Source organism: Phyllostomus discolor, chromosome 1 (genome assembly GCF_004126475.2).
Source record: "Phyllostomus discolor isolate MPI-MPIP mPhyDis1 chromosome 1, mPhyDis1.pri.v3, whole genome shotgun sequence".
In the NCBI taxonomy this organism is placed as follows: domain Eukaryota; kingdom Metazoa; phylum Chordata; class Mammalia; order Chiroptera; family Phyllostomidae; genus Phyllostomus; species Phyllostomus discolor.
Genome location: NC_040903.2, coordinates 9,115,148 through 9,139,975, shown reverse-complemented (window position 1 = coordinate 9,139,975; position 24,828 = coordinate 9,115,148). Strand labels below are relative to the sequence as shown.

Here is a 24,828-nt window from a genome sequence, read left to right as displayed (position 1 = left end):
AAAGGAAAAAAATGACACCTCATAGTATGTTAAATTTATAATTTTCTGATTCCTCTAGAGTTTATAGTTTTTTATTATTGTAAAACTTAGTTGTTTTTAGTAGTTAATATACTTTTCTTTCTTTAATAACACAGGTTTTGAGAGTATTTTAGAAGGGCTTTATGGACCACGGCTACGAAGAGACCTCAGTTTATTTGAAGGTAATGTTTAATTTCAAATTTTTAACTTGCCCCATTTAACAAATGAAAAATGGTTTTTCTCTACTAAATTTATAGTAAACATGAATTTGTTGTCTTGTTTAAATGGAAAACATTTTTAAATGAATAAATAAACTGATCCAAATGTTACTCCTATTATCACATAATGTTAAAATCTTAAAAAATAGATCAAAATAGAAAATGAAGCTGGTTTTTGGCTCAGTGGTAAAATTTGATTTTTGTTGTATATTACATTCCTCGACTTCTTAAAAAAAAAAGGACTCAACAGGATACATTTAAATCAATATCTCCTGTTGCTTATGATACAGGCAAGCTTGGAACTCATAAGAAGTCCTGTCACATGTGTTCGGTTTTATATTTATGATTAACATTGTTTGTTACTTATTATAGTTTCCTCTTCCAAATATTCTTGCATAAATCCTGGTGGAAGATTCTGATCTATGATGTAATTGCTGTGATACCATAGTTTAGTTGTTTCACTCCTTGCTTTCAAACATAGAGCACTAGGATAGAACATTTTTTAGCCATCTGAAATTTTATAGTACAGTTCATTTACAAAAAGAATAGCATTATTTCTGTATCTTGTCAGTTTTTTGTGCTGTTACCTTCTGTTCTACTTTGGTACCGTGTAGCCTATGCATACCAAGGTCCTAGTAGACCTAAAGGTACTTCATGTATTCAAGTGTGTGTGTGTGTGTGTGTGTGTGTGTGTGTGTGTGTGTGTGTCTTTAGAGTTGAGGTAGTTACAGTGGTAGTTGGAGTAGTCAGAAGTTTTCTGCTCCTTATATAAGATTAAGGAGGATTGAGTTATGAATCATAAGAGCTGAAAGTATCTGAAAGATCATTTGTCCCAGCTAGCTATCTTCAGTCAGATGAATGATATCCATGCAAAACATGACTTTAAGGATTAAGATTCCAAAATATGTCTGTTGCAGAATTTTATCATTGTTATGGCTAAAATCTTTTTTAAAAATATCTCTTAACTTGAATATATTTCTCACTGTATCATAGTTTAACACTGAATTTAATATTTTTTACCTGAGATATTTATAAGCAGTACTAATTGTAGTTTTACCTATTTTTCTGAGCTTACAAATAAAGGAAAAAGCTAAAGAGACAAGAATGTTTTATGCTCTTTCAGAAGTTAATTGTTTATTCTACAAAGGGTAGAATGATCTAAGGAACTAACTGCATGTATTTTATTTTTAGACTATTATTTCTTTAGTGTACATGAAACGTTTTCATTTTAGAAAATTAGAACATATAAATGAGCCTGAAAATAAAAAATTAGTCTCATAACCTGCAGGTAACCGTTAACATTTTTAATATAAATGTAACATATATGTTTGTATGTAGTTATTTTATTAAAGTAGTATATGCTATACATACAGTATATTATAGTTTTTGTACCTACTATATTCACTAGTGTATCATTTGAGTATATAAAGTTCTTAATTATCCTTTTTTTTTTTTTTTTTGTCCTCACCCAAGAACTTGCTCATTGATTTTAGGGAGGGGGGAAGAGAGTGAGAGAAACATCAGTGCAAGAGGGACACATTGACTGGTTGCCTCTTGCACATGCCCTGACTGGCGACTGAACCCATAACCCAGGCATATGCTTTGACTGGGAATCGAACTCGCAGTCTTCCGGTTTTTGGGAAGACATTCCAACCAACTGAGCTACACTGGCCAGGGCTTGATCATCATTCTTTAATGGCTGTGCAGTATTATATTGTGAATCTGTTATAACAAATTAAACTCAGTTCATTTAAAACCCCATTGCTGTATATCTTATTCCATTTATTCTTTTATTTCCAATAGATCTTGTCCTCTTTTGTGCTTTTTTTCATAGGGGATTTATAAAATTAGCTAAGCTTTGGAACTCAATCTTTTTCTCATACATTGACACATAATTATATTACCCTTTCTCACCCCAAATGCTCTAACTTTTCTTTAAATTTTGTAGGTAAATTCTTCCTCTTTTTTTGTTTGCTTTTTTTAATTAAAAAGACTTCTAATTAAAATTGTAGGCTCAACAGTGATAATACTAATTATAGTAGTAAATCTGTATCTGTGCAGATAAATATGAAGACAGCTGTGTGTTTTGAAGGAGAGTCAAACCAGTGCTGTCACTAAGTGTGGAGCCTTTGGAAGAGGCATGCAGAAGCTGCATATCTGTTGTAGACATCTCCAGTCTTTCTTAACCTCTTCTAACTAAGTGTGCTTTCTGTATTGTTACCATTGTTAAAATATGGTTCAATATTTAGATGTTAGGACTACAAGTATAATTATTTCTTCCTCTACATATCTGTATGCAGGAGTCAAATAGATTAGTGTATGTTTTTAGATTAAATCATAGGAAATCTGAACTGGTCTTACTTCAAAACTCAGGAACCTAATAAATTGGATAGCAAAGGATTCTTACACATTCTTCTAAATTTTTTATAAAGTTAAGTGCATATTTAAATTTTATAATAAATTTAAATTTAAAGAGCTACATCACAAACCTGTTACTGTTTTTGCGGAAAAAATATTCTAGATTTCATACTACTTTAAAAGTTAACTTTGCCACACAATGTGTTTTTAAGACATTTGTATCATCTATTGGTGTTTTGAGAAGTTTATATTTTGATTTGATTCAGAACCACCTTTAGATCGAATGGTATTTGAAAAAGCTTTTGAGTACTGCTAATTTTTAATTTGTTGGAAACAAAACAAATCCTAGCTTTCTGTGTTCTTTGATCTATTGTCATGACTTTTTGTATTTTTGAGGAAAACATAACTATTAATTTTTCTTTGGAGTAAAGTCTCCAAAGAAACTTCATATGTCATAATAAACTTCTACTTTTATGTACTCCCAGAAAATTTCTCTGTATTCTGCCTGTCTTTCTCTTCCATCTCCCCCAAACTTTTCTTGCTGTCACAGGACTTTTTAGTCCATTCTTTTTCATGTCTTATTGATGAGCCAGCTTTTTTTCACCCATGTGATCATCTGATTTACTTGCTCTGACTATGGATATTTTACAAAAATGTGAAAGGAGTACAGTAGGCCTATGTAAACTTGCTGATAAGATCCTTACTGGCTTTTTTCTATATGTGTTCATATACCAAAGGGAGATTATGTCAGAGGTCTGCAAGCTATATATATAGCATGTGGGCCAAATCAAACTCATTGACTGTTTTTGAAGGCCTGTGAGCTAAGAATAATTTTTACATTTTTAAACAGTTGGGAAAAATCAAAAGATTAATATTTCTTGATGTGAAAACTATAAGATATTCAAATCTAATTATCCATTTAAGAGTTTTACTTGGTAACAGCCTCTCATTTGTTGACATACTGTGTGGCTGCTTTTGTACTGCAACAGTAGAGATGAGTGGTTGTGACTCCATGGCTGCAAGACTTAAAATAGTCTCAATCTAGTGGTTATAGAAAAGGATTGCTGACTGAAATTTAATATTTTTGGTTTAATATTCTTTTTTCCAAGTATTAACACTGTGATGATGGAGACAGTAAAACTAATTTTTAATAAAACTTATTGGATAGAATATTTGGAATGCCTATTTTGTGTTAGGAACTGTCATTAGCAGTGAGAAAAAAAATGAATAAGGAGGATCTCTTCCTACTAGGAACTTGTGTCCTAGTATTAAGTCAGAAGTCTGTAATTTTCTAATGTGAATTGATGATTATGTCTATTAAAACCAGAGAATCTAATACTATTTTGTAGTTCTTATATAAGTTTTATTATTAGCTTCTATCAAGTATACAGAAAGACTTCTCTGAGTATATTCATTATGGCGTTTATAATGCCAGGACTAGAGAAACAAGCTTAATTATCTAGCAATAAGTATTGATTAAATAAGTTATAGTACATCTCTTTGATGGACTATATTTATCTTTAAAAAATTATTTAGAAGTATATTTTAGCATGAAAATATTTATGATAAATAAGCATGTGTATAATTCTAACTTTTAAAATAAATAGTATTTCTAAGAGCATTTTTACATTTACAGGAACATCTAGTAGAAAGTACAGAGTTCCCATGTATTCCCTCTTCCTCTCTCGTAGGTTCCCCCATATTAACCTCTTTCATTAGTGTGTACGTTTCTTACAATCAATGAACTAATATTGATGCCTCATTATTAACTAAAGGCCCCATAACTTACATTAATTTCATTGTGTGTGTGTTGTACATTTGTGTGGGTTTTGCCAAATGCACAATATCATGTATTCACCATCACAGTCTCATACACAGTAGTTACTGCCCTAAAAATTACCCGTATTGACTTTTCCAGTCCTCTCCCCTGTTTTTAAAACATGCCACTGATCTTTTTACTGTCCCTGTAGTTTTTTCTTTTCCAGAATGTTATATACTTGGAATCATACAGTGTTTAGTCTTTTTGTGCTCACTTCTTCCACTGAGCAATATGCATTTAAGGTTCCCTCTCTGTGTTTTCATAGCTTCATAATTCATTTATTTTTATTGCTAAATAATACTGCCTTATGTAGCCACACCACATTTTACTGAATTCATTTACCTATTTGGAAGACATCTTGGTCACTTTCAAGACGTCGAGGTACTTATGAATAAAGCAGCTATAAACATTTGTGCGAAAGTTTTTGTGCAGACATGTTTTGAACTCATTTAGGTAAATTTTGGATTGTCCAAAATGTCTGTATGGTTTTTTCCCATAAAATAAAAGACACGTTTTTCTTTTTCACCAATAACTTTATGATTTAGAGACTTTGAGTATGTCATCTGTCTCCCACATGCTATAATGTTGATTGTTCTCAATTAATGTCTTAATTTGATCACTGTCAACTCCAACTACCCAACTGTGGAGTATCGTCCAGCGAGAAATCTCCAGCACAAAACTTTGCATACCATTTTTGATGCTTTCAGTCAGTCAGAGCACGTTCTCCATACACACACCACATAAATCAGTTTTACATTTCAGTTGAGTTTTTACCTTTCTTGAAATAATAAAGCATAATATGCTGAAAATGTGTATTTTCTTCCATCTTTAATACTAAAATGGCTACACAAAAATTCATGAGTTTTGATATGTTATTTTTAATTCACAGTGATATGACAACTGTCACAATACAATCTAATAAAATTGTTTTGAATGAAGTTAAAGCCAGCTAAGTGCTACTAGAGCCATCTTATGGGAAAAAAACAAATAAACTCTTTGACCAACTTAATACCCAGGAGCACGATTGCTAGATCGAGTGGAAAGGCTGTGTTTAGCTTCAGAAGAAACTACCATACTATCTTCAAAAGTGGCCTTAGTATTTTGTATTCCCACCAGTTCTTTTTTGCCCTACATCCTCACAGGCATTTGATGCCGTCAGTATTTTTGTACTATAACCATACTGTTAGGTGTGTAGTGGTATCTTGTCTTATTTTGCAGTTCTCTAATGGAATATGATTAAAGTGCCTTTTCATATGCTGCTTTGCTCTCCGCATATCTGCTTGGATGAGATATCTGTTTAGACAAGTTTTGGCATTTGGGTAATGATGGAATTATAGAACAAGTGAGGAAATATTTCCTTTTTCTGGAGCAGACTATAGAGAAACCATCTGGACTGGTGCTTTCTGTTTGTGAAGGTTAATTATTGATTTAATTTTTTAAATAGAAATAAGCCTGGTGAGTGTATATTTTTTTCTTTTGTGAGATTTGGTAGATTGTTTCTTTCAAGGAATTCATCCATTTCATCTAAAGTATCAAATTTACAGACAACTAATGCTGTTCACAATATTCTTGTATTATTCATAGGATTGGTAGTGATGGTCCATCATTAGTCTTTTCTCTTTTACTTGGTTAGCCTGCTAGAGGTTTATAAATTTTATTGATCTTTTCAAAGAATCAGCTGATCCTTATTTTTAAAAAGGCATAGATAAACTGGAAGGACCTGTTGCAAGTGATAATCATTATCTCTGGACGATGGCAGTAAGAATAGTTTTTCTTTTTTCCTGGGTACTTTTTCGATATAGTTAATATGAAGTTCATAAAGAAAAATTAGTTTAAAATACAGTAGCCACTAGTCAGTATCTTACCTCAAAATCAAAATACAATAGTTATAACCACTTTTTCATGACCTTCATGCAAAATCCAGTTCAGTATTATTTTTTTATTTTTCATTGGGCTTTGTCTTTGGGAACTCCAGATTTATTTCTTATGGTTAAAAGCTACTAAAGAAAATAAAAACATTCAAAAGAAGTGTGATTATTTAAAATAAAATAAAAGTAACATCTGTTGGGCTTATTAGGTGTTTTACATATGTTTTACTTAATGTTTACTACAGACTTAAGCTGCAATTATTATTTTCATTTTACAGACAGGGAAATTGAAGCTCAGAGAAAGTAACTTGCCCAGGGCAACATCTTGAATGTGGAAAGCCCATGGTTAGTTCCAAGGCTCTCTAATTTCAAAGTCTTATCTTTTCAAGATAGATTAGGTAAAATGATTAGAGAGAAACTTTGACTATAAGAGTACATATCCACAGTGGAAAAGTTGATCTTTGTCTGTCACTCATTTTCTATCAATTTACATTATGGCATTACCTTTTATTAATAAGGCTGTTCCATAAAGTACATAATTTGACCCTTTTGAGCTTGTATCATTATGTATTAAAATTTCCAAATGAGAGAACTTTTTTTTGAGAGGGTATCTGATTTATATTCAAATTGTATGTGAGAGATAAAATGAGTATGTCTTATAGTAGTGTTTATTTAATTTTAATGACATGAAAAGAACCTGGACAAAGGGAGAAATGTGGCCTGCAGTTGAATTTTCAAAATCTGTTTTCCCACATATGTGATGTATCCCACCATCATTTATTGGGTCTCAAAAATCAAAAGTTGCTGTAGAAAGAGTAATTATTAAATATTTGTAGGTAAAGTCATAGACTATTTTTAACCCTTTTCATTGAAACTTCATGAAAAGTTACAATGATTTTTAAAAAATATCCCTTTATAGGCCTACCATCTGTTTTTCAAAAAAACTCAATTCTAGATTGCTTTCATATTCCCTACTCTTGAGGTCATAATAAAAGTTTGTTTTTTTCATTTATTTTGATTGTATTTTTTCCATTACTACTTATCCCTCTATACTCGTCTCCCCCACAGTTTAGATTTCATTGATCTATAAAAATTATCTTATACTTGGCATATGAGCCAAATTGTTGCTACAGTAATGCTGTATAACAAACAGCTCCAAAATCTGTTTCGTGCTTATGGGTGATCAGATTCATGGACTGCAGGATCATGGGTGCAGGATGAGGAAATACAGGATCGTATCTCCTCGTGACTCCAGGTCAGACTGAAGGGGTAGTGATTATATGAAGCCAGTTCTCATGTTGGATGGTGGAAGCTCAAGAGACCTGGGGGGCTTGCCATACCTTTTAAAGCCTCAGCATGGAGTAGTCTCCTGTCACTTCTCCACACTCATTCCATTGGTCAGAGAGCGCTGCCTCCCTAGTAAGGGATACTGCATGGTCCTGCATTCAAGAATGAGTGTGTGATTCTGTTCTAGTGACAGATAAAGGCTGAAAAAACTTATACATAGGTACACTTCTGGGCTTTTAATTGCATAGATTGTATAAGCTTTTTGATTTGTCAGGTTTACAAAAGTGTGTTTAACATTTGAAGCACATATTAAATGAAAATTATCTTCTGAAATCTAATCTTATTAAATATGTGTGTGATAATATAGGAGTTAAAAAATAGACTGGGTTTTGTAGTGTATAAAGTATTTTCACATTTTTTTATTAGATCCACAAGTAAGTGATGGGTTCCTTATTTTATAGGTGTAGAAATTAAAACAAAAACTTTGTGGTTTGATGAGGACTAGTAAGTTCCAATCTCAGATTTTTCAGACTTCGGACATTTATCTTTCCATTACCCTATGTGGCATCTTATGTTCCTATTCCCTGCCTAAACTTTTTGCAAGTTTAGATAAATACCAGGAATATTTATGGTCCACTGCCAAAATCAAAGGAAGCTATCATTACACTCTATATTCCAAAAATTATATTATCTTCTCTTCTGGCCTGTATTTTTGATCAATGCAAGGGTATATCCTAAGGGCTGATTCTAACTAGAATTTGCTCATTATCACTTCAAAAAAAGATAAGTGTATTTTCTGTGTAATTTAGCAGAAACATATATTCAGCTTCATTATGCATTTCAAAAGTAAGAGAGAAAATTATGTAGTACAACAGTGCTTTTCAAGTTAGTCCCAGTTTAGCTGCCTCAGATGATAATGGTTTTAATGGTTTGAGGTTCTACATGTGAATTTATTTGGGGAAAGAAATTGAGTGGAGTTCTGTTGCAGAAAATAAATTTGAAAAATCACTGTCTAACCCTGGCTTTGTGGCTCAGCTGGCTGGAGCCAAAAGTTTGCAGGTTCCATTCCCAGTCAGGGCACATACCTAGAGTGAGGGTTCAGTTCCTGGTCTGAGCACATACAGCAGGCAACCAATTAATGTTTCTTTCTCACATATATTTCTCTCTCTCCCTTCCTCTCTCTCTCTAACATCAATCAATATATCCTCAGGTGAGGATTTTTAAAAAGGAAAATTACTGTCTTTACCAAGTATAGTTGGGATGGCAATATTATATCTTCAGAAAATTTCATTATTAGAAAATGTTTGTTTTTCACAAATACTTTAATATAGTAATAATAGCTGGATTAGGAGGAGCATTGTTCTGAAAAATCCATAATGTGTGTTGAATAATATACCTGCTTTTTGCTCTAACTCTTGAAATAAAGCCTTTAAAGAATGTAATAAAAAATCTGAACTGATTTTTAGCTATGGATTTCTGCTTTTTTCTCAGAGCATTCCATGTTCTCAAATCTGTGGCATATCTGGTGCTTTACTCGGTTTCTCTGTCTCATGTTGTCTTTCATGATATGCAAATTTTATTTCTTTTCCCCACCTCTCTCTGTTCTGATTTCATAGTGAAAATAAAAAATTAATAGGCAATGATAAATTGAATCTTTCAGAAACCTAGATGAACCCTGTTGTTAGAAAGTTAATTTATAACCAGTTTATTGTTCTTGCTACTTTGACCCATAATAGTGCAAAAATATTCTCGTTACCGCCTTCTCTGTTTATTTCTTTCTAGATGTCACCAGTTTAATTTTAAATTTAGGCTTTCCCCCCTGCTGTTTGTAGTTAGTTTTTTTGATATGAGCCATTGCTCTGAAGAGTGCTAATTTTATTTGTCTTAATAAAGTTAGTATATTTAATGAATATTTTTCCCTCTTTTAAAGACTGTGAACCAGAAGAACTGACTGACTGGTCTATGGATGAAAAATGTTCATTTTGTAACCTACAGAGAGAAGCAGTCAGTGTAAGTTTTAGTACTATGAAATTATTTCTAAAGTATTTGCACAATTATAACACAATTTTTAACAATTTCTTCTGAAATTTTGTGACTTAACAGTAGAATTTACATACTTGATTTTAATAAAGAGAAGATTAATAAAGTCTTATGTAGAAGTCTAACTTTTAGCTTATCTCATAGGTGAAAATCCCAAAACACTTGTCTTCTTTGCATATTTCACATCTTTCTTATAGCTCCCTGACTCATGAATTCAGTTCAGATCCGTTTTGTGCTTATACAGACGAAGCTGATCTTGGGGAGTCATGGTTTGGTCTGAGACCACCCTGTAGTCCTGTTTCTTAGGAATGAGTAATTGGAGGATAATGTGTTACTACTTTTTAGCTTTTTTTGCTTTCCCTAGAAGTCTTTTGGATATTGTAATTATCTCCTGTGCAAGTGATTAAATATTATTGTCTACTGTAAACAGAGCATAAACTAGACAAGCAGCATCTTTTTGTATGGTGGGATTCTAATTCTTTATGTACTGTTGTAAGAGGGCCGAGAGTACATGAGAACTCAAAAACCTGTACCTATTTTGGTCAGATGAATAGGTAAACATACCTGCTTTGTTAAAATTCTGGCATGCAATACATAGTGAATTCAGCAGTATATTTCATCTGCTCTTCCCCCTATTTTGACTATAGTTTTGCTAAGGAATGAGGCTAATTTATCCCTCTTGTCAGAGCTAAATTTCATTTTTATTGACTTGTGTTTCAAATTTAATGCTCTCTATATAATTTGATATATTATAAAGGTAGGAAAAAATGAGCATTTAGAGAATTAACTTTTTTGCCATTTTTAATGAAATCCCATGTTTAAATTAAAGCAATTTTTTTAATGTTGTTTTCTTAATCATTTTAGGATTGTATGCCATCTCTTGATTCTTCACAGTCAACACCGACGGAGGAACTGTCATCTCAGGGCCAGTCCAACACTGAAAAGATTGAATGCCAAGCAGAAAATTACCTAAATGCACTCTTTCGAAAGAAAGGTAATATTGGTACACTTGATCATCTAAAATTTGCAATAGGTATCTAAAATCTTTGAATTTTTCTCACAATTTTTTTATATGTCAGTCTCTACTCCATTTTGGATTAGCTCTTTGTTTATCCTTGGTTTTTCTTCATACTTTCAGGGACATACGGATTCTCCATCACTGTGGAGCTGGTTTTCTATTGGGCAAGCCTTTTTTTGCCATTCCCCTCTCACATTTCTCCCTAACTTTATCATACAGTTTCCTTATCTGCTATAGACAGATGAGAACATTTTTTTTTATGCTTCTGGTCTTATTTTGTTGCTGTTATCAAGACTTCAAAAGTTCTTTCATGTTTAATAAGCAGTAGATATATTATATTGTAAAGCTGTCTTTAGAAGAAGTTATCCTATAACATTTATCATCCAGGTTGTGGACTATGTTTGCTGACTTGCTGTTTCAGTGCACTTTCTGTGTTTTTTGGTAGCTTGAATATGCTTGCTTGACATTACAGTGTCACTATTTTTTTTTTTATTCCTTTCTACCTAAACTGTTTAAACCAAATGATGCTTGTTTCATTTGTTACCTTGTTTGATACGCATTATTAGGCAGAAGTAGTTTGTAAATCTTAGGTACCTGTGGGAAATATAGAAATATAGAACTTTTTTTTTTCTTGGCCATTTCTATAGTAGTAGAGTGTCTCTTCACCACAGGGGCCTTTCGAGTAAGTCATGGTGGGGAGAGGGAGGTGTGGGAAGGGGATCATCCTACCTCCGAACTTCCAGAGACGGAGGAAAAACATACTGTGTTCTCACCTGCGCGTTGACCCTGTTTTACTCCTGTTTGGAATTAGGTAAACATCAGATATTTTCTGTTAAAATGTTAACTTTATGGTTGTAATCAATAATATTAAAAATAGCCCTCTCATTTAAGAAAGGAGGCTTTTGTTTAGTCTTAAGTGTTATAAGTTCTTTTATGTGTTGAAATTTGAGAGTTTTCTGATTAGAAGAATCACTAGGATATTAGTTAAAGGACAAACATTAAGAATGGTACTTTTTTAAATACAGGAGACTAAGAATCTTTTCTGGAGTTACTGACATACTTAGACTTGAGAAATTGGCATTGTGTTTAAAAAACATTATTTTCTCAAAATTTTCTTTCTGAAACCATATTAAAAATTAAAAGTAGATGCTTTCTTTAAGAATTGTGTAACATTAATTTAGAAATTTTTTTTCTGCCAATATATTTACACTTCTGAGCAGAATTATGCTATCAGACTTATACCCCTGAGAGAACTGGAGGAAATGTACACATTTATATATGTGCGCACAGTAGGTTTCACTAACCTTAGACCTCATTACTCAATCTCCTTTTCCTTTGAGTAGTTTGTAATGGCAGCAGGAATAATCAGTAATAGTAACCTTTAATATGAAATAGTATGGAGTTAACTTGTGCTCCATTACCCTATTAAGAGTAATCAGTGCCCTGACTCAGTTGTGGCTCAGTTGGTTGGGCATCATCCTGCAAAATGAAAGGTCACTGGTTCAATTCCCAGTCAGGGCACATGCCTGGGTTCCCAATTCACTCCCCAGTCGGAGCATGTACAAGAGGCAACCAATTGATGTTTCTCTGTCACATCGATGTTTCTCTCCATCTCTTTCTCCCTCTCTCTAAAAATAAATGAATAAAATCTTTTTTAAAAAAGAGTAATCAGTAAACACTTGGTAGTATTTCAGCTGATTCAAGCATCTGGGTCTACAAGAGGTCTATCAGTGGTTGGGTGAGTGTTCATGGGTATTTAGTGACCTCTGGATTTGGGGATTTCTTGAAGATTTTTGAAGGATTGCAGTTTTTAAGTGAAAGATTCTTATTAGTATTTTTGCTTTACGTCAGGTCTTACATTTGTTTATTTCTTTATTTGTAGTCCATCATAACTTTCCAGATTTAATTAAACATAAGGATTTTTCTGTTTGTTTACTTGGGTTTTTTTGGTTTTGTTTTTTTAATTTTCTTTGAATAAAATTATTTTGGAGATTTCCATTATGGTTTGACCAAGATTAGGCTATAAATAATATCTTGTAAATACTATAGACCTTTTAAGTTGTTTAGTTCTATTAACTTTACTTTGAAACAAAAGGCAAAAATGTCTTTAAAAGAAAGGAAATATTTCTGAGTCTTTGGAGTAGCAAATAAAATGCTGATAAAGCAACTTACGAAGTTTTTATTTGGTTCCTGGAAATTTCCCAAACTTGGGCATTTTTAGGAATTCTGGGCATTAGTAACATTAGTGGTACTAACACTTTAAATGTCACTAGTTTGAGGAACATAATGCAAGTTGATCATCCCGATAAAGTGTAAAGAAATCTGTTACTATCCTTATTGTAGCTTTATTATCTTTCCTAACTATGGTTTCAGTGATGATGATAATGATAATCATAAGCTATTATTATTGAGAACTCAGGATAATGATGATGATTGATATCATCAGTTATGATTGAGCACTAAACCCTTTTTGTGCCTCACCTCATTTAATATCCCAAAACAGTGTTCAGAGGTAGGTACGGTTATCTTTTTAACCAGTAGATAATAAAGTGCAGAGAAGTTAAATGTCTTTTAGTTCTGTGTTAAGAACATCCTGAGTCCTCAAGAAGGAATTTTAAAAGCTGAAAGATATTTTGTGTGAGGAGCAGCTACTTTTAAGCATTAAGTAGAGAAACTTTATTCTCTGCTATTTAGCAACCTAGGACTAGAATCATTTTAATGGAATTAGACAGACTAGAGAAGACCTATGAAAAATGTTCTATGTTTCTCATAGGTTTCCATTTTTCCTGTATATGAACTATGAACAGTTTTAGTAATTAGTTCCCTTATAGCAGTGCTTTTCAAATTTTGTCATCTTATGGCACACATAAACTAATGACTAAAATTCTAAAGCAAACCAAAAATATATTTTTGCCAATCCGACAAAAAAAGTAGGTATAATTTTGATGTATTCACATCAGATGGCTATTGTGTTGGCTGTTGTCATTTTTTTACTTGATAACCTAAGAGAAAAGAGGTCAGTGCCCCTGACTACATAGTCAAGTATAGAATGTTTTAAACATTCTTGTGGCACACTAGTGTGCTTCTTGTGCCACACCAGTTGAAAATCGCTGCCTCACAGTGTTATTGATAGATCGGAGGAAACATTTAAACTAAATACAGTTTGGATGATCCCTTGTATGTAATTGGAAGCTAGTCAGAAATAACCTTTCAGGTTGAATAAATAGAATCAGGGGAAAGGAGAAATGTTAGTACAGAGGTGAATGTTATTAACTAGTTTTGTATATTCTTTACTTTAGAAACTCTAAATTCAATTTTCTTCTAAGGGTTAACCCTAAAATTGTCTAGAATAAAAGCACCTTGATAGCAGGGATTTTGTTTTGTTAACTGCAGAATCCTCGATGTGTGGAGCACCCTAGATTTCAATAACTATTTCTTGAATGAATGAATGAATGAATGAATAAATATTAAGATAAAATGTCCAGATAGCTTCCAGTTTTTCTGCAATGGTCTTACTTGTTCTATATGAAGAAAAAAATTATTTAGCATGTAAATATAGTTTACCTTCTCCTACTTTGTACTTCAGTTTATTACTGTATAGAGCTTAAATATCAGTTCACTTATTTGTTTTGAAATGTGATCAACACAGGCATATAGATATAAAATGCCTTTTCCAAAACTATTCCCATGAGATGTGAACTAAATTATTTTGACTTTTACTTCACATTCTCTGATCAATTGAAGCAGCGTAAGTTACAGGTTTGCTTTTCAGGAAGATGTTTCATCTTTTGTTTTTAAATTAAAGAAGGCTACTTGATTTGACTAAACTGGGCAAACAAGAAGCATGAAGTACAGAATGCATTATACTGCTAAACAGATAGTAAAAGGAAACCTTCCTTAATCAAAATATAATGTCTTTTTCTGCTTTATCCCTTCCCCCCACACACATTTAGCATTCATGTAGCTACAATTCTGGCCTTTTATTTTCAAAAACTTTCTTAATGTATTTGCTGTATTTAGTTGAAAGCTGCTGTTAACCAACCCTTCCTCCTTAAATTAATTGGTAGCCAGGTTTTGTATAAAGTTTTCCATGCCTTTTCTGAACACAGACCCTTTTCCTATTAAACTCTTTTTTAAGCTTCATACTATAGCATGTAATAAATATTAGTACTGCCAGTAACCAGTTGGTTTATGACTGACGATAAAGCATTTGACTTCTTAGAAATAAGAGTATTAATCTTTTAGATCATTTTTCTCTAAATGCAGGCATTCTTGAGTAACTGTGTAAATTTGACCTGATTCATTTAGGCCCTAAGTGGTTCTTACACATGTGTGCCTTTGTGATATCGTTGTGGTCATACATTGAATTTCTCTTACATAGGTTGCCTTTTTGGTATGTTAGTGCCATAAAATAATTCAGTGAGCCACATTCAGAGGTGTTCATGAAAAGATTTTCTTTTTTGCCATGTACTTGGAAGGTATGAATGAAATTCTAAGAACACATATAAAATTAGAACTGGATTTAAGATTTTTGCAGTTCTAGAAAAATCGCCTTTCTACCTACAACACCAGCTGTAGCAGGAATTAAAGGTCAACTGTCAGGTCATTTATCATCACCTAGATTCTTACTTCCTTTTGTCTTTTTTATATTTTTATTTGACCCAGTCATCTTACCCTTTTATAAGCACGTAAATTCTGTGTGTCTTCTGGAACTTGGAGTCTTTGGTCAGCAAAATCCCCTATGTCCTCAGACTTACAGTGTTTCCTTTACTCTATTGCTGTAACTGTGTACTCATAAAAGGTGCTGTTGTAGTCCTCTCCTTTTCTTTCCCTGAGTATGACTCCCTGAAGCAACACTAGCATGTTGGGCTTTATAAAACATTTCTGGTCCATGATTAGAGGACTTCATTCATTCAACAAAGATCCACTACACACCAAGAACTGTTCCAGGAACAAAAGACAAGAAATAGTCCTATCCTCATGGGCTTTTATGTTCTAGTGAAGGGAAACAGACAAATAAGCAAATAAATTATATTTGTGGTTAAATGCATGTGCACACACAAACCTCTCTCACATATGCTGAATATATATGAATACAGGGTTAGACAAACGTAGGTTTACAGTTGTGAGTTTATTCTTATACTATTATTTATTTTATGATTTACTGTATTATTTTCCATATGAACAACTGTAAACCTATATATGTCCTGTGGAAACAAATGAGGAGAGGACCATAGGGAATGCCAGAATAGAGGTATTCCCTCTATTCAGATGACAGTTAAGCAAAGATATTTTTTAAAAATTAAGGTAGCAAACTACAGAAAGCCTAGGGGAAATTAAGTTTCAAGAGTTAAAAAAATAGTAGTTTTGAAAAGTTATAGATCAGGCATGTGATAGGTGATTGCTACTCTGATTCCACAGTTTTATAGATTCTGTTTACTTTAAGGCCAATTTAAAATTATAAAGTTTTAAAGCAGGTAGGGGATTGTCTCTTTTATATTTACATGCAAAGAAATAATAGTTAACTAACTTGACCAAGGAGCATGTACTATAATGTGAACAAATAATGAAATGATAGAAGATAATTAATGATTGCCTAGCATGTAGTAAAGTAGTCCAAAAAGGCATTTAAAAATGTTTAATTAGTGGATTATAGAGTTACCTGCCTAAAATTTGATGGGAAGAAGAGATAGGAATTTTAATTTCTGTTACTCTTTGGTGGTTAGTAATGTTAAACTAGAGGTAGGTGGTGAAATAGTGAATAGGAGGATTAAATACATGAGGTTCATCCATATTACTAGCTCTGAACTATCAGCTGATGAAACCGTAGAAAAGGCAATGCGATTAAAAAAAAAAACAAAGCTGAAAAATGAATGAACTTAAATAGTTCCCTGAAAACTTGCAGTTTTTCATCTCCTGGTCACCCAATACTTTGCTTGCAGCTTAATTTTTTAATCTGAGGAGTCTCCTCATACCATGATCAAACTCACTTGTAACAACAAATTTTATATGTGTGTTCTAAAATTTCTGCTGAAGATTTGGTATCAAGTATTTGTGAATCATAAACTCTTCACTCTGTGATATTAGCAGTTCTTTTAACATTTTCATTGTCTACTTCATTAAATTTAGCTTCCTTTTAGCAAGTTGTAATACTTACTGCTTTACAGTCAACATTTTTTTTTAATTCTCACTCTAGGATATAATTAGTGATTTATTAGAGAGGGAGAAACATCGATCGTTTGCTTCCCATACGTGCCCTCACCAGGGGTCGAACCTACAACCTAGGTATGTGCCCTGACTGGAGATTGAACAAATAACCTTTTGGTGTAGGGGATGACGCTGCAGCCAACTGAGCCACCTGGCCAGGGCTACAGTCAACATTTCCTTTAACTCCTAGAAGTTAACAGAAGTATGCTAGGTTCTTTTATACTCTGATCATTATTTGTTGTGATACTTTTTCCCAAGCCTGAGTGACTTAGAGTATATTTTTGTAAAAACGGTTTTGTAAATCCTACATCTAGAAGTGTGAAATGTGTAAGTACACCATTTCACACTGAGTGTGAAAAATAATGTATATCATGTGGGTATATCTGTCCAATCTTCTACTTGGTCAGAATATACCCCATAGGGACCATGAGATAGGAAATAAATAAATTTACTTTCCTTTTAATAATAGCTTACAGTCTACATTCCTCCTGTGTTTTAAAGCAGCTCTCAGATGCTTCTCGTGTTTAAAAGAAAGAAGGTGAAGGGATTACACAAAGAACATATATGTATGACCCATGTACATGAACAATGGTGTGGGAATTAAATGTGGGAATGGGTGAGCCGAGGGGAGGGGGGAAAAGATTGCAAAATTGGAATAACCTTAATAGCATAAACAAGAAAATATTTAAAATGAAAGAAATTATTTTTGTATGATGTGAAAAAAATAAAAATGTGTTTTATAATAAATAATAATGTGTGAGGTTATAGACCTTAACTGATACATATAGTATAAAATGGGCAAAGTGATTTTTACCTTTATCAGTTTTAAATAGTACTCTTTTATAGTATTGATGTTAGCAGATTTCGAACTCCTGCGAGGCAAAGAATATCTTCATTTTTATATTTACATATTCTTATACATAATTAATTTGTTTTTTGAATAGAATCTTTTTTTTTTTTTTTAAGATTTTATTCATCCATTTTTAGGGAGGGAAGGGGCGGGGGAGAGAGAGAGAGAGAGAGAAACATCAATGTGCGGTTGCTGGGGGTCATGGCCTGCAACCCAGGAATGTACCCTGGCTGGGACTCGAACCTGGGACACTTTAGTTCCCAGCCCGCGCTCAATCCACTGAGCTACGCCAGCCAGGGCTAGAATCTTGATCAAAGACATAAAACAAAAAACAGAAGACAGTCTTCAACATGTGGTTGATATTTGCCACTCAATTTATGAAAAATTAAATTACCCATTTTAGGTATAAAGTGATGAAAAATGGAATCTTTAAAAAATGCATGTTCATGAACACTACATACTCATATGTGTGTGGTGGAATAACATGTCTCAGCTGTCTAACAAGTTTTAGGACATCAAAGAGCAATATGGGCCAAGAGTTTTGCCAGGAGGCCAAGCAGTTACAGAATAGGCTACTTTAAAGATGGTGTGGAAGCAGTTTCCAGATTAGTATTCACCTTCTCAGTTGCAATATATTCACGTGTGTTAAAATTTTGCTGTCTTGAGATAATGTTTCTAGAATGGTTTTCTTTTTGTTTTTTATGAGAACTGACGTTTACACATTCAGTTAGTTCCCCTACCACAAATAATGGTTTGGTTGGGGTTTTTAAAAAATTTTTTTATTTTCTCTCTCTCTTTTTTTTATTGTTGGTCAAGTACAGTTGTCTCCATTTTCCGCCCCTCACTCCCACCCACCCCACCATTCCCCCCTCCCACCCTTGATCCTGCTCCCCTTTGGCTTTGTCCATGTGTCCTTTACACACGTTCCTTGATGACCCTTCCCCCTTCTCCTTCACTTTCCCTATTATGCCCTCCCACCTCCCATCTGCTTACTGTCAGTTCTTTATTTCAATGTGTCTGGTTATATTTTGCTTGCTTGTTTGTTTTGTTGATTAGGTTCCAGTTAAGGGTGAGATCATGTGGTATTTGTCCCTCACTGCCTGGCTTATTTCACTCAGCATAATGCTCTCAGGTACCGTCCATGCTCTCACAAAGGGTAGGAGCTCCTTCTTTCTTTCTGCTGCATCGAATTCCATTGTGTAAATGTACCGTAGTTTTTTGATCCACTCATTTACTGATGGGTGCTTAGGTTGCTTCCAGCACCTGGCTATTGTAAATTGTGCTGCTATGAACTTTGGGATGCATAGGTTCTTTTGAATTGGTGTTTTGGGGTTCTTAGGATGTAATCCCAGCAGTGGAATTGCTGGATCAAAAGGCAGTTCCATTTAGTTTTTTGAGGAAATTCCATGCTGTTTTCCACAGTGGCTGCATCAGCCTGCATTCCCACCAACAGTGCACTAGGGTTCCCTTTTCTCCACATCCTTGCCAGCACTTGTTGTTTGTTGATTTGTTTGTGATCACCATTCTGACCGGTGTAAAGTGGTATCTCATTGTGGTTTTAATTTGCATCTCTCTGATGGCTCATGATGCTGAGCATCCTTTCATATGTCTCTGGGCCCTCTCTGTGTCCTCCTTGGAGAAGTGTCTGTTCAAGTCTTCAGCCCATTTTTTAATTGGGTTGTTTGTCTTCCTGGAGTGGAGTCCTGTGAGTTCTTTATATATTTTAGAGATCAACCCTTCACTGAGGTATCATTTGCAAATATGTTTTCCCACACACTTCGTTCCCTATTCATGTTGCTGATGTTTTCTTTAGCCATTCAGAAGCTTTTTATTTTGATAAGGTCCCATTTGTTTGTTCTTTCCTTTATGTCCTTTGCTCTAGGGGACATATTGGCAGAAGTGTTTCTGCATGGAATATCTGCGATTTTCCTCCCTTTGTTCTCTTCTAGGACTTTTATATTGTCACGACTTATATTTTAAGTCTTTTATCCATTTTGGAAAATCTACATGTCATAGAAATCTGCCTTTCTCTGATATTTTTTTCCTTTTTTAAAAAAAAATTTACATCAGGTTCTTGAATTCATGGTATTTTAAACTTTTTAAACTAAACCACAACATTTATTAGTTTTTATACTTTAAAAACAGTGATTATGTCTGTCACTGTGTACCCCAAAATAGCAGGTTGTTAGATGACTAGAATAAAAACTACTAGGATGATTCTTTTGTCTACTTTTCTTAAAAGATGTACTTTTAAAGCATAAATATACAAACTTTTCATTGCCCTTGTAAATAATACATGTACAACTCTAAAATCCTTCAAAATGTTTTCTCTCAGTATTCAGTGATAAAACTTTAAAACTTTAAAATTGATTGTAGTCCACCTGCAAATTTAAGACAACCCAGCATACTAAATTGGGTGATATTAGAATCTCAGGATTAAGGCCTTTTAAGGAAAAAAAAGAAAACTTTTAATGGTCAAGAAAATTAGTCATGGACTGAAGTATTTCATGTGTCCTAAGCTAAAATATGCTGTGAAATAAGTCAGAAAAAGCTAAGAACCATATGATTTCACTCATACGTGGGATATAAAACTGAAACTCGTGGACACAGACAGCATTGTGGTGGTTACTAGAAGGAAGGGAGTAGGGGGAGTGGTTGAGGGGGACTAATACATGGTGGCAGAAGGTGGTTTGACTTTGAGTGGTGGGCATACAGTGCAGTACACAGATCTTGTATTACAGAAGTATACACTTCAAACATCTGTGATCCTATTAACCAGTGTCACCCCAATCAATTTAAAATTTTTTTTAAATATGAAAATGCTGCACTTACAACTCTTACCCTATCTATTAACATCTTTAAAAAAAAAAAAAAAAAGCCCTGGCTGGTGCGGCTTAGTGGGTTGGAGTGTCATCCAGTAAACCAAAAGGTCAAGGGTTTAATTCCTGGTCAGGGCACATGCTTGGCTTGCAGGTTCAGTCCCCAGCCGGGGTGCATGCAAGAGGCAACTGATTGATGTTTCTCTCCCTCCCTTCCCCTCTCTCTGAAATCAATGAGCATATAATCTGGTGAGGATTTAAAAATATATATTTTTCATAGGAAGTGGGAGGTATTTCTGATCAGCTATTTTTTCCAGATAATTTTTTTCACTTATTATAGTTTAATGAATGACAATCTGAATGACAAACTCTAGCGTAAAAAGAAAAAAAGCGGCCCTGGCTGGTGTAGCTCAGTGGATTGAGCGCGGGCTGGGAACCAAAGTGTCCCAGGTTCGAGTCCCAGCCAGGGTACATTCCTGGGTTGCAGGCCATAACCCCCAGCAACTGCACATTGATGTGTGTCTGTCTGTCTGTCTGTCTCTCTCTCTCTCCTTCCCTTCCCTCCCTAAAAATAAATAAATAAAATCTTAAAGAAAAAAAGCAAAACAACAACAAAAAAGGGAGTTATAAACCAGTCATTGAATCAACCTATCATCTTAACTCTTTTATAAAAGGTTAATGTTCTATTTTATCATAATTTTGAATTTCGTGTTTTTTGTTTCTTGTTTTCATACCAAGATCCTTTTTTAAAATGCAATTTTGTATAGAAATAGCACTTTATTAAACATACTTTAACAAATGAGCTTTTTTCTCTTATTTAATATGATACAGTTAATATTCTGTTTTAAAGAATTGCCCATTCTTTATGGCAATTTGAAACCCCAGTAGCTGATTAATTTTGAATGTCTCTTACTGAGTCCAGGATTCTAGCAGAGGGTGTGAAATGTGATAAATTAGTTTTATAAATTATTATCGCTATTTTTAGCTTATATATAATTATGAACTATCAACTACAATAAACTATTTGCTGTTGGCTAATTATACATTATACCTACAGCCTGCACAGATTGTTTTACAAAGTTTATCTATTGATTAGAATTCATTGATTTGCTAATACTAAGTAGCAACTATCTCCTGTCTTTCTCTGTATGAATTTATATTTTTATGTGTCTTTTCCCCCTAAAGTGTTTTGAGTGAGATCTTCTAAATGTCATATCCTTGGTAGAAGGGGAAAAGCATACCCTTTACCATTGAACAAATATGGATTCACATCTTGCTCCAACATATACTAATGTGATTCTGAAAAATTGCTTACCCTTTTTGTAACTTTGTTTTCTCATGTACAGAAGAGGCGTAATAATTGCAGATGTTTATTTTATTGAAACAGAAGATAGTAATCTAGATTTTAGTGTTTTTTTAATATACTTTATTGATTATGCTATTACAGTTGTCCCATTTTCCCCCCTTTATTCCCTTCCACCCTGCACACCCCCTCCGACCTGAATTCCCCCCTTTAGTTCATGTCCATGGGTCATACATGTAAGTTCTTTGGCTTCTACATTTCCTATACCATTTTAACCTACCCCTGTCTATTTTCTACCTATCATTTATGCTACTTATTCTCTGTACCTTTTCCCCCTCTCTCTCCCTCCCACTCCCCCACTGATATACCCTCCATGTGACCTCCATTTCTGTGATTCTGTTCCTGTTCTAGTTGTTTGCTTAGTTTGTTTTTGGTTTTGTTTAGGTTCGCTTGTCAATAACTGTAAGTTTGTTGTCATTTTTCTGTTCATATTTTTTATCTTCTATTTCTTGGATAAGTCCCTTTAACATTTCCTATAATAAGGACTTGGTGGTGATGAACTCCTTTAACTTGACCTTACCTGGGAAGCACTTTATCTGCCTTTTCATTCTAGATGATAGTTTTACTGGATAATGTTGGATGTAAGTCCTTGCCTTTCATGACTTGGAATACTTCTTTCCAGCCCCTTCTTGCCTGTAAGGTCTCTTTTGAGAAATCAGCTGACAGTCTGATGGGAACTCCTTTGTAGGTGACTGTCACCTTATCTCTTGCTGCTTCTAGGATTCTCTACTTCATTTTTACCTTGGGTAATGTAATTATGATGTGCCTTGGTGTGTTCCTCCTTGGGTCCAACTTCTTTGGGACTCTCTGAGCTTCCTGGACTTCCCTTGCCAGATTGGGGAAGTTCTCCTTCATTATTTTTTCAAATAAGTTTTCCAGCCCTGGCTGGCATAGCTCAGTGGATTGAGCGCGGGCTGCGAACCAAAGTGCCACAGGTTTGATTCCCAGCCAGGGTACATTCCTGGGTTGCAGGCCATAACCCCCAGCAACCGCACATTGATATCTCTCTCTCCGTCTCCCTCCCTTACCTCTCCAAAAATAAATAAATAAAATCTTTTAAAAAAATAAGTTTTCCACTTGCTGCTCTCCTCTTCTCTTTCTGGTACCCCTATAATTCGGATGTTGGAACGTTTAAAGATGTCCTGGAGGTTCCTAAGCCTCTCCTCATTTTTTTGAATTCTTGTTTCTTCATTCCTTTCTGTTTGGTTGTTCCTTTCTTCCTTCTGGTCCATTCCATTGATTTGAAACCCAGTTTTCTTTCCATCACTGTTGGTTCCTTGTACATTTTCTTTTATTCCACTTAGCATAGCCTTCATTTTTTCCTCTTATTTGTGACCATATTCAACCAATTCTGTGAGCATCCTGATTACCAGTGTTTTGAACTATGCATCTGATTGGTTGGCTATCTCTTTGTTGTTTAATTGTATTTTTTGGAACCTTAATCTGTTCTTTCATTTGGGCCATTTTTTTGTCTTGATGGGCCAGGTACTAGTAAGAGGTGAAGCCTTAGGTGTTCACCAGGGTGGGGCAACTCACATCACTGCATTGTGATGCTGTATGTGGGGGAGGGGTCTGAGAGGGAACAGTGCCACTTGCTCTGCTGTCTGCCAGCGCTCAGTCACTTCCCGTGCTTCCCACAAGCAAATTGGGCCCTGTGGTGCTGATTCCCATATGAGTGGGTTTGTGTGTTTTCTAGGACCCTGTGGGTCTCTCCAACGAACTCTCCTGTGAGGCTGGGAGATTCTCCCACTGCTGCTTCAACCCCCCACAGGTGTTTTCAATCAGAGGTTTGAGGCTTTGTATCCTGGAGCTGGAACCCTGGGTTGCGAGGTATGTCTCGCTCCTCAGTTGTTCCTCCTGGTTTATCTGCACACAAATGTGCGACCCAGTCTGCCAGCCACTGCCTTGCCTGCCCCAGTCTGCCTGCCCAGCTGTCTGTCTCCACCCATCCTACCCATCTGGATAAAGGTGTCTTCTTTAACTCCTTGGTTGTTGGACTCCCATACAGTTCTGGTGGTTTTTTGTTTTTAAATTTGTTGTCCTCCTTTTGGTTGTGCAAAGAGGCATGATGTGTCTATCTGTGCCTCCATCTTGGCCAGAAGTCCTAGATTTTAGTGTTTTAAGATAGTATATTGTGTGTTCAGTAGTAGCTTCTGATGGAAAAAAAAATATGGGCTATAGAGTCAAAACTAGATGTGTTGCTTGCATTTGTTTCCAATTAAATAGCTATGATATTGATCAAGTTAGTTAGTGCTATTATTATCACTGTGAGGATTAACATAATATATTAAAACATTAAAACATATGTACCACATTTATAATAGCCTCATTCTTTAGTTGTGCTCTGAGTGTTGTGATATATTGTAGTTTATATAGCTGAGATAAACATACACATATTCTACTATGTAGTTTCATCTGAATTAAGTCTGAAAAAAAAATAGGCTTTAAAAGATTCTGTACCTGGCTGGCATAGCTCAGTGAATTGAGCGCGGGCTGGGAACCAAAGTGTCCCAGGTTCGATTCCCAGCCAGGGTACATTCCTGGGTTGCAGGCCATAACCCCCAGCAACCGCACATTGATGCTTCTCTCTATCTCTCTCTCTATCTCTATCTCCCTCCCTTCCCTCCCTAAAAATAAATAAATAAAATCTTTAAAAAGAAAAAGATTCTGTAAATGATGAACCTCCCTCCAAGTATATGCTTATGCTTTGAGATGTTTTAAGGTATTGTACATTCTGTTTTGTTCATTGATAAGATGAATGTGCAAGTCCAGAATCAGTGAACTGACTTACAAACAATATTTAATTTCTAAAAGATCTAGTAGGAAAATTTGTAGTCACAAGGGAGTTGGACTAATGCAGTGATCTGGTTGTGGCTTTAAGGAGGCAAAAAAATACAGGGAGTATGAAGTGTAAGGAGGGGCAAAGTGATTTAACACTAAAAAATATTATGTCCGTGTTCTTT

General features: G+C 34.5%; 1 protein-coding gene across 19 annotated transcripts in view; it reads left to right on the top strand.

Moving 5' to 3' along the window:
• Nucleotides 1-24,828, top strand: part of LCORL (ligand dependent nuclear receptor corepressor like) — a 127,571-nt gene that overhangs the window by 38,952 nt on the left and 63,791 nt on the right. For 14 of the 19 annotated variants that reach the window (XR_004901613.1, XM_028505729.2, XM_028505730.2 and 11 more), the window contains 3 exons: nucleotides 135-200; nucleotides 9,499-9,578; nucleotides 10,473-10,602. Coding sequence is in view for 18 of the 19 variants with exons in the window: in XM_028505729.2 (XP_028361530.1) it covers nucleotides 135-200; nucleotides 9,499-9,578; nucleotides 10,473-10,602 (276 nt within the window). In the remaining variant the exon portion in view is untranslated. The remainder of the gene's footprint in view (nucleotides 1-134; nucleotides 201-9,498; nucleotides 9,579-10,472; nucleotides 10,603-24,828) is intronic. The other 5 variants (XM_036019101.1, XM_036019103.1, XM_036019095.1 and 2 more) reach the window with 1 other exon arrangement.